At 50.7% G+C, this 11,896-nt stretch overlaps 1 protein-coding gene across 1 annotated transcript in view; it reads right to left on the bottom strand.

Moving 5' to 3' along the window:
* The window catches only part of kif26ba (kinesin family member 26Ba), a gene marked incomplete at its 5' end in the record, with an annotated part of 107,224 nt that overhangs the window by 4,822 nt on the left and 90,506 nt on the right, over positions 1-11,896 (bottom strand). The window contains 6 exon segments of the mRNA XM_083759204.1: positions 2,490-2,713; positions 4,033-4,176; positions 4,722-4,963; positions 7,698-8,677; positions 10,044-10,836; positions 11,293-11,546. Of these exon segments, the coding sequence (XP_083615330.1) occupies positions 2,490-2,713; positions 4,033-4,176; positions 4,722-4,963; positions 7,698-8,677; positions 10,044-10,836; positions 11,293-11,546 (2,637 nt within the window).

Below are 11,896 nucleotides of genomic sequence, written 5' to 3'. Positions count from 1 at the left end.
GGGAACTAATAGCTCACAAGGTCTGTGTGCGTATTATGTAACGTGTGTGTGTGTGTGTGTGTGTGTGTGTGTGTGTGTGTGTGTGTGTGTGTGTGTGTGTGTGTGTTGTGTGTGTGTGTGTGTGTGTGTGTGTGTGTGTGTGTTGGCATGAGAGAGAGAAAGAGAAAGAGAGAGATGCTATTTTAATAAGGTTGTATTGTCTCTCTTGGTCTCTGTGCAGACATGAAGGTCAAGGAGACACATTCAGCCATTTGTACTCATTACAGAGAGAGAGAGAGAGAGAGAGAGAGAGAGAGACGAGACAGAAGAGAGAGAGGAGAGAGAGAGACTGAACCGAGAGAGAGAGAGAGAGAGAGAGAGAGAGAGTAGAGAGAGAGAGAGAGAGAGAGAGAGAGAGAGAGAGACTGAACGAGAGAGAGAGAGAGAGAGACACTGAACCGAGATAGAGAGAGAGAGAGAAGAGAGAAGTGAGAGAGAGAGAGAGACTGAACTGAGATACAGAGAGAGAGAGAGACTGTACTGAGAGAGAGAGAGAGAGAGAGAGACTGAACCGAGATACAGAGAGAGAGAGAGAGAGAGAGAGAGAGAGAGAGAGAGAGAGAGAGAGAGACCGAACTGAGATACAGAGAGAGAGAGAGAGAGAGAGAGAGAGAGAGAGAGAGAGAGAGAGAGACTGTACTGAGGAACAGAGAGAGAGAGAGAGAGAGAGAGAGAGAGACTGTACTGAGGCACAGAGAGAGAGAGAGAGAGAGAGAGAGAGAGAGAGAGAGACTGTACTGAGGAAAGAGAGAGAGAGAGAGAGAGAGAGAGAGAGAGAGAGACTGTACTGAGGAACAGAGAGAGAGAGAACAGAACAGAGAGTGTGAGGTCATTGTACCTCAGCTGAGGTAAGAGACTGAGACACACTTCCTATTAAAATGCAATAAATATGATAATATAAAAGCAGAATATTTTAGGACATTTGAGTAAAGAGCCACAATCATTCTGCACAGTATGGGACTGCATGTCACAACATGAGGGACAAAAAAAAAACAACACTAAATGTGACCATTATCTGACCACACACACATACACACACACACACACACACACACACACACACACACACACACACACACACACACACACACACACACACACACACACACACACACACCACGGACACTTTAATACTGTACATTTTGATCATTTGCATATTGTATTGTGTAAGCTAATGTTCTATTTGTATGTTTGATATTGTTTTGTGTTATTATTTTTACTAAACTAGAGTTTTCAAATAATCCGCTAGCCTCGGACGCCATCCTGACCAGATGATAGGCAGCTGTGTGTGTGTGTGTGTGTGTGTGTGTGTGTGTGTGTGTGTGTGTGTGTGTGTGTGCTGTGTGTGTGTGTGTGTGTGTGTGTGTGTGTGCGTGTGCCTGCGTGCGGGGGAGGGTTATCTATATTCATTATCTAGCTAACATCAGCAAATTCCAATTACTATTTCAAGGCTGCTGAAGGTCACCTTTCTGCCTTATCTCATTTTATTTCTCACAGACTTCACATTTTGGTATCATTTCTCTCGCTGAATATTTGTTATTCTGTATCGGGTTAGGGTTAGAAACCTTGTATCTCCATATTTCAACTTTTATTTTATTATTATTATTATTATTTATTTATTTCCATAAATTAATGTCCTACTTCGTCATACTACAGTGTCACTCAAAAGAAGCAAATAAAAAATAGCCAAAAAACACATTTTGTTCGACTAAATCAACTGTAGATTTAGTCGACTAAAATCTTATGATATTTAGTCTAGACTAGACTAAAACTAAAACATTCCAGGTGACTAAAATGTTGACTAAACTAAATGAAAACTGTTCAAGGGGACCACGACTAAAACTAAAATAAAAAACACCACTGTATACCTGTGGTGTTAGCATTAGCATGTAAGCATGAGCTTAGCATTAGCATGTTGGCATGCTCTTCTTGCTGCCACTGTGTCTGTAACTCTGTATCTCTACCTGTGTGTCTGTAACTCTGTATCCTCTACCTGTGGTGTGTCTGTAATCTCTGTATCTCTACCTGTGGACATGTGTCTGTGTCTGTATCTCTACTGTGGTGTGTCTGTAACTCTGTATCTCTACCTGTGGTGTGTCTGTAACTCTGTATCTCTACCTGTGTGTCTGTAACTCTGTATCTCTACCTGTGTGTCTGTAACTCTGTATCTCTACCTGTGTGTCTGTAACTCTGTATCTCTACCTGTGGTGTGTCTGTAACTTTGTATCTCTACCTGTGTGTCTGTAACTCTGTCTGTATCTCTACCTGTGGTGTGTCTGTAACTCTGTCTGTATCTCTACCTGTGGTGTGTCTGTAACTCTGTCTGTATCTCTACCTGTGTGTCTGTAACTCTGTAATCTCTACCTGTGTGTCTGTAACTCTGTATCTCTACCTGTGTGTCTGTAACTCTGTATCTCTACCTGTGTGTCTGTAACTGTCTGTATCTCTACCTGTGGTGCTGCGGCTCCTCTTGCTGCGTCGTGAGGAGGAGCTGGGGGCGGAGCTGTGTCGTGAGGAGGAGCTGGGAGCGGAGCTGTGCTCGCTGAGGGAGTCCTGGGCGGAGGAGGTGCTTCCTGTGTCCCGCAGCATGCTGTCGTAGCCGCTGCTCGCCCCGCTGTGGTAGAAGAGCGCCGTCCTGCCCATGGCGGGGGGCAACTCCCCGCTCAGAACGCTGCTGTGTGATTGGACAACGGGAGAGAACGTCAGAACGCTGCTGTGTGATTGGACAGGGGAGAGAACGTCAGAACGCTGCTGTGTGATTGGATGACAGGGGAGAGAACGTCAGAACGCTGCTGTGTGATTGGACAACGGGAGAGAACGTCGGAACGCTGCTGTGTGATTGGACAGGACAGAGAACGTCAGAACGCTGCTGTGTGATTGGACAGGACAGAGAACGTCAGAACGCTGCTGTGTGATTGGACAGGGGAGAGAACGTCAGAACGCTGATGTGTGATTGGACAGGACAGGGGAGAGAACGTCAGAACGCTGCTGTGTGATTGGACAACGGGAGAGAACGTCAGAACGCTGCTGTGTGATTGGACAGGACAGGGGAGAGAACGTCAGAACGCTGCTGTGTGATTGGACAGGACAGAGAACGTCAGAACGCTATTTTAGAACGTTACGTTAGAACGCTACGTCAGAACGCTGCTGTGTGATTGGACAGGACAGAGAACGTCAGAACGCTGCTGTGTGATTGGACAGGGGAGAGAACGTCAGAACGCTGCTGTGTGATTGGATAAGGGGAGAGAACGTCAGAACGCTGCTGTGTGATTGGACAGGACAGGGGAGAGAACGTCAGAACGCTGCTGTGTGATTGGACAGGACAGGGGAGAGAACGTCAGAACGCTGCTGTGTGATTGGATGACAGGGGAGAGAACGTCAGAACGCTGCTGTGTGATTGGACAGGACAGAGAACGTCAGAATGCTGCTGTGTGATTGGACAGGACAGAGAACGTCAGAACGCTGCTGTGTGATTGGACAACGGGAGAGAACGTCAGAACGCTGCTGTGTGATTGGTTGGAAACGTCAGATTATGATGGAACTCTTCCATACAGAAACATCACGCATGGAGAGCCGTGTTTATTGTACTTTTTGCTGTTTGGTATGCATCTCTATGGCGTTAACATTACTCTAATAGACCCCCAGGTGTGGTTATAAATATTCACATATGTGGAGGGACTGCCATTGGAGGGGGGGGGGTCCCTGGAACAACATATTTTCAGACCAAATACAGATAATCTTTGGGGTCCTTGACATGAAGTAATTTGACAACCACTGATACAGAAACACCTATGTCAGTTTTTAAAATATATATTTTTTAATTTCGATGTCAGGCCTAAATGGGATAATCATAGTATACCTGATGATTATGTTTTGTTTTTTATAACCCTGAAATATATGGCGACATCAAATAGAATTCATTATTATTCATGAATGAATTTGTGGGGCTGACAGACGTTTGTACCCTTTTTTAATAATTTGTTTTAACCGTACCTGTTGTCACTCGCATGTCCACTGCTGCAGCGCTGAGGTCTTCTGGGTGCTGTGATCTTACTGTAGGGAGACGGCAGGCTGGTGACCTCCGGAGGTTGCTCCTCTCCAACAACACCTCCAACAACTCCTCCTCCTCCTCCTCCGCTAGTACCACTAAACAAGAAAACAAAGGTAATGACAGTTACCACACCGAGGACAAAACCATCGGACGGTGCTCGAGCGAGTCGAGGACTTCAAGTACCTCCTCAGTACCCCCCCCCCCCCCTACCCCGTACCTCAAGGAACTTGTCACCCTTCAATCCTCAAGCCGCTCCCTCCGCTCCTCAAACACCAACCTCCTCAAACCCATAAAGACCAACCTACGCACCATGGAGCTTTCTGCTCGGTCGCCCCCGAACTGTGGAGCGCTCTCCCCGCCCACCTGAGAGCCCCACAGTCGGTCGACGCTTTTAAGAGAGGACTCAAAACTTTCCTTTTTACCAAAGCATTTTTATAGCCTTGCCCTTATTATGTTTTAAATGTTCCTGTTCTTTTAGATGTTTTTTAATGGTGTGTTGTTTCTTTTGCTTTTATTAATTTGCTGCATGTAGCACATTGAGATTCTGTTGAATATAAAGTGCGTTATAAATTAAAATCCATTATTATTATCATTATTATCAAGCCAGTTGAGAATGATGTCATGTCATTACCTCGCCTGTCCTTCACCTCCTCCCTCTTCCCCAGGATCAGAGGCTCCGCCTCCTGCCGCGTGGCCCCTGGAGCGGGCCCCGGCGCTGGCCTGGAGGAGCTCGGAGATCCGTCCGTTCACGGCCCTCAGAGGCAGCTTGGCAGCCAGGCTTCCTCCCTGGCTGCGACTCAGAGACTGGGTCGACCAGGAGCCAGAAGAGGCTCCCTGCTGCTGGACCGGACCCCCCTGGACCGGACCCTGGACCGGACCCTGGACCGGACCCTGGACTGGACCCTGGACCGGACCCTGGACCGGACCCTGGACCGGACCCGGAGTCTGCAAAGCAAGATAGGGCACCCGATGTATTTATATCGGCCACATGGCGTCTTATGTCGTCATTTAGGGCCTTAGCCCATTCTGACCTGAGATCAGATTCTAAAAATGTCTTCTACACCCTGACAGTTTTCTGAAAAAGCTATGTTTCTATGTCAGTCGTTGTTCGATTTTTCAAAAATAGCAGACCTGCAAGCTCATAGCGCGCCACCGAGTGGCGCGCTACGAGCTTGTAGATCTGCTATTTTTCAATAGCTAAAGCATAACGTAATGCTAACACCAAAAAGGGGTTCCCGCCCAAAATGGGTTAAACAAACGTTAATGTCCATAGCATAGACTTGGCTGGCAAACGATTTATTAAGTGCTCTATAACAAACATTATATAAGATCCTCAAAGTCCATAGACTTGGCTGTCATAAGTGCTCTATAACAAACATTGTATAAGATCCTCAAAGTCCATAGACTTGGCTGTCATAAGTGCTCTAAAAAGAATCACACTCGTGTGAAGTCTGGGGGTTGGTTACATTTACGTCATATTTGGCGGGCATTTTACCAAATTTCTCCTTTCATTGTCAATGGAAAATATTGAGACGTGTGTGTGTGTGTGGGGACTAAAGCTGTATATAGGAGGGGCTAGAGCCCCTCAAAAATGTACGTTGTGGCAACGCTGGTGACTCTTCAAAACATCTACCCGAATCAGGCTCTGAGGATTAAACTAGGAGGCTTCCATTTCCCCAGCAGCCTCTCCACCATCTGAGGCCCAAACCTGTTGCTCAGGTGTGTCTTCAGGTGTCCTAACACCTTGAAACGGTCGTTCTCCACTGTGGAAATTATGCGGGTGTCTCTTCAGACCACATAAAGTAGTGAAACGCTTGTCACACTGTTTGCAGTGGTATGGTTTCTCTCCAGCGTGGATACGCAAATGTACCTTCAGGTAAAATACGGTAGTAAAACCCTTGTCACACTGTGTACAGTGGAATGGTTTCTCCCCGGAGTGGATAAACTGGTGTGTCTTCAGATTCCCTATCTGACTGAAACGCTTGTCACACAGTTTACAGTGTTGTGGTTTTTCTCCGGTGTGGATATGCTGGTGTATCTTCAGAGTACGTAACAGAGTGAAACCCTTGTCACACTGTTTACAGTGGTATGGTTTTTCTCTAGTGTGGATACGCTGGTGGGTCCTCAGATTGCCCAACAGACTGAAACTCTTGTCACACTGTCTACAGTGGTATGGCTTCTCCCCAGAGTGGACGAGCCGATGTGTCTTCAGACTACCGATCTGACTGAAACTCTTGTCACACTGTTTACAGTGGAAGGGTTTCTCCCGGGTGTGGGTGCGCAGATGTATCTGCAGTTCCCATAAAGAAGTGAACCTGTTGTCACACAGCGTACAGCGGAAGGGCTTCTCTCCGGTGTGCCTGCGCTGGTGGTGTCTCTTCAGATGACCCGTCTAGCTGAAACTCATATCGCACCGTTTACAGTGGAATGGTTTTTCTCCAGTGTGGACACGCTGGTGTGTCTCCAGGCTACTTTTGTGACTGAAACTCTTGTCACACTTGTTTACAGACGTAAGGTCTTTGTCCTGTGTGATTAGGACGATGTGTCTCTACTTCTCCTGTTTGGGTTGAAGTCGGGATTAACGGTTGATGGTTGTAAGGTCCTGGTTTCTGGCTGTTTACAGGTCTTCTTATTGGTTGACAGGCTGCTGAGGTGACCTGTCCATTCGGGTCGCTGGGGCGTTCATATAGGAGGTCCCGACGCATGAATGTGTTTGGACTCTCGGAACAGGAGACCTGAGTCTGGGAAGGCTGTGACCTCGCTCTGTCCAGGAGCGCTACATGGTTCATTGTTAGTTCTGCTGATATAATTATACGTAGACTATGGATGGAGTGAGTGGAGGTCCTGTACTCTCTCTGTCTGGTAGACTAAGGCGGGGATGGAGTAAGTGCTCTCCTCTCCTGTGCTCTCTCTATGTCTGTCTGTTTGACGTTTTGCTTCCCTCCCGTCCAACACTCTGACGCTGTGCTTGTCTAAAGTAATCCTCACAACTCATAAGGTTCTGAACAGACCTCTTTTATGACATCACACACCAAATTCCTACAGGCACCATTGGGGGTGGCGGTGGCTCAGGGGTAGAGTGCCTGGATGGTAACCGTAAGGTTGCCAGTTCGAACCCGGGCTCCCCCAGAGTTACTGTCGAAGTGTCCTTGAGCAAGACACTGAACCCCTAATTGCTCCCGATGTGCTACAGTAGTTGGTGCCTTGCATGGTTTCCACCGCCATTGGTGTATGAATGGGTGTGTGAATGGGTGAATGTAATGCACAATCTCTGTAAAGCGCCTTGGATAAAGGCGATATATAAATGCACCATTTACCATTTATTGCCGGTTTGTGCAGGTTGTCTTAATTGACCCACTGTTTCCACTCACAGAATATTTGGTGCACGATATACACAATTTAATTCAATATTGTTCCCACTGAGCATTCTGTGTAAGAAAGTATAGCTTTTGGGAACCAACAGACTTTAAGTTTACCTACATTACTGTATTTATATGTGATACTTTCACGGGCCGCCAGTGGTCCTTGGACCACCAGTTGAAAACCTCTGTCTCTAAAATACAGCTGAGCAGAGACTGTGAAATGGATAAAAAAAAGGAGACGTTACCTTTCCATTGGGGGGAAGACTGGCGCTGCGGTTGGCGGCCTGGGGGAGGGACTTGGTGGAGAAGCTGAGAGTCTTATTGGTGCTGGAGGCGGACAGACTCCGCCCCTTAGGGCCTCTGGCCATCAGTAGCTTACTCACCGCCGAGATCTTTGATTGGCCGCTGGTTTTAATCGGCGACTGTTGTGGCGCGCTGCCGGGACCGGCACCACCGGTTCTGGAGGACAGAGAGCCGCCTCTGGTGAGGCTGCGACCCGTACGAGGCATGGTGCTGTCGCCCCCCCTAGCTCCTCCTCCTCCTCCTCCTCCTCTCAGACTCGCTCCTCGCTCCAGGGAGAGGCAGTCATAGTGTTGGGCGCTGTGGGAGCCGCCGTGGTGGGCCCGGCCCAGCGAGTTGGTTCTGTTCGCCAGCTGCTCCAGCTTGGCACTGAAGAGCCGACTGCTCTCTGCGCTGAAGGAGCCTCGTGGTCTGGCCTCGTGGTCAGGAGGAGCCGCCAGCTGCAGGCCGAACGAGAGGCCGTGGCTGGGCTGGTGCAGCGGGCTCAACGGGGGCCCGGTGGCCCGGTTCCGTTGGTCCAGACTGGACTTCCGAACGGGAGGGAGTGGAGGGATTCCTCCTCTCCTGTGGGAGAAGACGGAGCCTCGTCGGTCCAGCGTGGCGTGGCGGGGGGAGCAGGGGGTGGACGCGGCGGCGAGGCCCAGACTGCGGTACTCTGCGTTGTCCGAGCCGTCGTGGCGGTTGAGTCGATGCCAGCGAGGCAGGCTGGCCGTGCGGTGGACGTCGGGGCAGTACGCGCCTCTCAGCGCCTCTCCGTGGGCGACCACGCCTCTCAGGCCGTCTCCATGGGCGACCACGCCTCTCAGCGCCTCTCCGTGGGCGACCACGGCCGGCGTCTCACGGCCATCTAGTCTTTTACAACAGTCTGGAGAAGAGACCGTTTCGCCTCCTGAACTGGAGCTCCCGCGGTGGTCCCCACCGTGGACTGGGAAAGTGGAAAAGAAACATGTCATATGTTACTGTATCAGTTCATGTCTTGTCTTGCCTCCCTGCTTGGCACTCAGTCCCTGTGATATACTAGCGCCCTATCCACCTGCCTCACACCCTATGGGCCTCATGGCTACAGAAACAGGAGATAGGCCCTTGCCCCTATGGGCCTCATGGCTACAGAAACAGGAGATAGGCTCCTGCCCCTATGGGCCTCATGGCTACAGAAACAGGAGATAGGCTCCTGCCCTATGGGCCTCATGGCTACAGAAACAGTACAGAGACAGGAGATAGGCTCCTGCCCCTATGGGCCTCATGGCTACAGAGACAGGAGATAGGCTCCTGCCCCTATGGGCCTCATGGCTACAGAGACAGGAGATAGGCCCCTGCCCCTATGGGCCTCATGGCTACAGAGACAGGAGATAGGCTCCTGCCCCTATGGGCCTCATGGCTACAGAGACAGGAGATAGGCCCCTGCCCCTATGGGCCTCATGGCTACAGAGACAGGAGATAGGCCCCTGCCCCTATGGGCCTCATGGCTACAGAAACAGGAGATAGGCTCCTGCCCTATCGGCCTCATGGCTACAGAGACAGGAGATAGGCTCCTGCCCCTATGGGCCTCATGGCTACAGAGACAGGAGATAGGCCCCTGCCCCTGTGGGCCTCATGGCTACAGAGACAGGAGATAGGCTCCTGCCCCTATGGGCCTCATGGCTACAGAAACAGGAGATAGGCTCCTGCCCCTATGGGCCTCATGGCTACAGAGACAGGAGATAGGCCCCTGCCCCTATGGGCCTCATGGCTACAGAGACAGGAGATAGGCCCCTGCCCCTATGGGCCTCATGGCTACAGAGACAGGAGATAGGCTCCTGCCCCTATGGGCCTCATGGCTACAGAGACAGGAGATAGGCTCCTGCCCCTATGGGCCTCATGGCTACAGAGACAGGAGATAGGCTCCTGCCCCTATGGGCCTCATGGCTACAGAGACAGGAGATAGGCTCCTGCCCCTATGGGCCTCATGGCTACAGAAACAGGAGATAGGCTCCTGCCCCTATGGGCCTCATGGCTACAGAAACAGGAGATAGGCTCCTGCCCCTATGGGCCTCATGGCTACAGAGACAGGAGATAGGCTCCTGCCCCTATGGGCCTCATGGCTACAGAGACAGGAGATAGGCTCCTGCCCCTATGGGCCTCATGGCTACAGAGACAGGAGATAGGCTCCTGCCCTTATGGGCCTCAGGGCTCGGCAAGGCTCACTTATACGTATATAGAATATGATTATGACGAGACATAAACTGTTCAATAATTCAATCTAAAAAGAATGACCAATTCTGTAATGATAAACACAGCAGAGTTTCTCTCACCATCCTTGCAGGACTTCTGTTGATCTCCAGCTCCAGCCTTCTCCTCGTAGGACCTCCCGTCCTCACCGCCACGCCTCAGCCAGGGGTCCTCGAAGCTCATCTCACTGGAGAGGGAAGCTAAATATGGGCTTCTGTTGGCGTTGGGATTGGCTGGGTCTTTGATCAGAGCCTTGGGATTGGCTGGGTCTTTGATCAGATCCTTGGGATTGGCTGGGTCTTTGATCAGAGCCTTGGGATTGGCTGGGTCTTTGATCAGAGCCTTGGGATTGGCTGGGTCTTTGATCAGAGCCTTGGGATTGGCCGGGTCTTTGATCAGAGCGTTGGGATTGGCCGGGTCTTTGATCAGAGCCTTGGGATTGGCTGGGTCTTTGATCAGAGCGTTGGGATTGGCCGGGTCTTTGATCCGGCTGGACTTTGTTGGCGAGGAAATGGCCAGCGGCCTCACAGCCACGCACGGGTGAACGCTGATGGTGGTCTTGAAAGGTGAAAGGTTACCGGACGGCCCCAGAACCTGGATGTTGGTTTTGACCATGGACGGGGGCAGCTTCTCCTTCAGCCGGTCTTTAGTCGGAGTGCCTGTCTTCTCGCTCCCGCAGTCGGAGAGGGTCCGGTCAGGCTCCGCCAAGGCCTCGCCGTGATGCTGGCTCTGGTTGGACTGGCTGAAGCTGTGGAGAGACTGGTCCGCTTCGCTGCCCACGCTCAGGTCACTGAGCCAAGAGGAGATGGAGGAATGGCAGCCGGGCGTCACTGTGGCCATCGCCTCCCCCTCCACACGCAGCCTGGCCATCGCCACCTGCACCACATGGGAATGGACATTAATGCGCTTTACATTAATTCATACGTTGGGAGGTGAAGGTTAATTTATTCATACATTGGGAGGTGAAGGTTCATCCATTCATACATTGGGAGGTGAAGGTTCATTCATTCATACATTGGGAGGTGAAGGTTCATTCATTCATACATTGGGTGGTGAAGGTTCATTCATTCATACATTGGGAGGTGAAGGTCCATTCATTCATACATTGGGAGGTGAAGGTCCATTCATTCATACATTGGGAGGTGAAGGTTCATTCATTCATACATTGGGAGGTGAAGGTTCATTCATTCAGGGCAGAGGTCAATGACATTGACCTCTGCCCTGGCCAGTGGGTCAGTGACATTGACCTCTGCCCTGGCCAGTGGGTCAGTGACATTGACCTCTGCTCTGGCCACTACTTCTGTAACGGTGGAGGACGTTGTAGAAACTGACCTCTGCTCTGGCCACTACTTCTGTAACAGCGGAAGAAGTTGCCGTTGTGACGACAGACATCCCATAATGCTCCACGGTTCCATCTTCTCCGACGCTGCTGGTGAGGCTGACAGGTCGCGACCCTGAGGTCAGCGACCCCGAGGTCAGGGCGGCGACGGAGCAGCCGTCGCTGTTGAAGCTCATCATGCTGAGTGGGCGAGCCGAGGGATCCTGGTCGTAGAGAGGCTCCGCTGGAGCTGCGGGCTCCACTGGGCCTGGGAGGAGGAGAGAAGGAACTAACTTAAAGGAGCATTCAGTGATTTGGAAAAACGCCCGGTGCGCCCCGGTAACAAGATGTGCACATGCATGCTCTACAGTGGGGGGGGGGGAGACACACGACAGGCCAAACAGTACGCACACCAAGGCCCGCTCCCGCTCGATCATGATTGGCAGAAGGCTCCTTCCTCTCTATCCTGATTGGATGAAGGTTTGGCCACCTAGCCAAAAACGAAACCCAAGTTCTTTTTCCCCCCAAGGTTTAACTGTGGACAGGGAGGAACTCCTTATATGGTCAGCACACGCTATAGTAGGGAGGATTATCACAACAAAACAAAAAAAGAAGTGA

The sequence above is a fragment of the Protomyctophum parallelum genome, assembly GCF_964188405.1.
Source record: "Protomyctophum parallelum genome assembly, chromosome: 2".
Classification (NCBI taxonomy): domain Eukaryota; kingdom Metazoa; phylum Chordata; class Actinopteri; order Myctophiformes; family Myctophidae; genus Protomyctophum; species Protomyctophum parallelum.
This window is presented reverse-complemented; position numbering and strand designations above follow the sequence as displayed.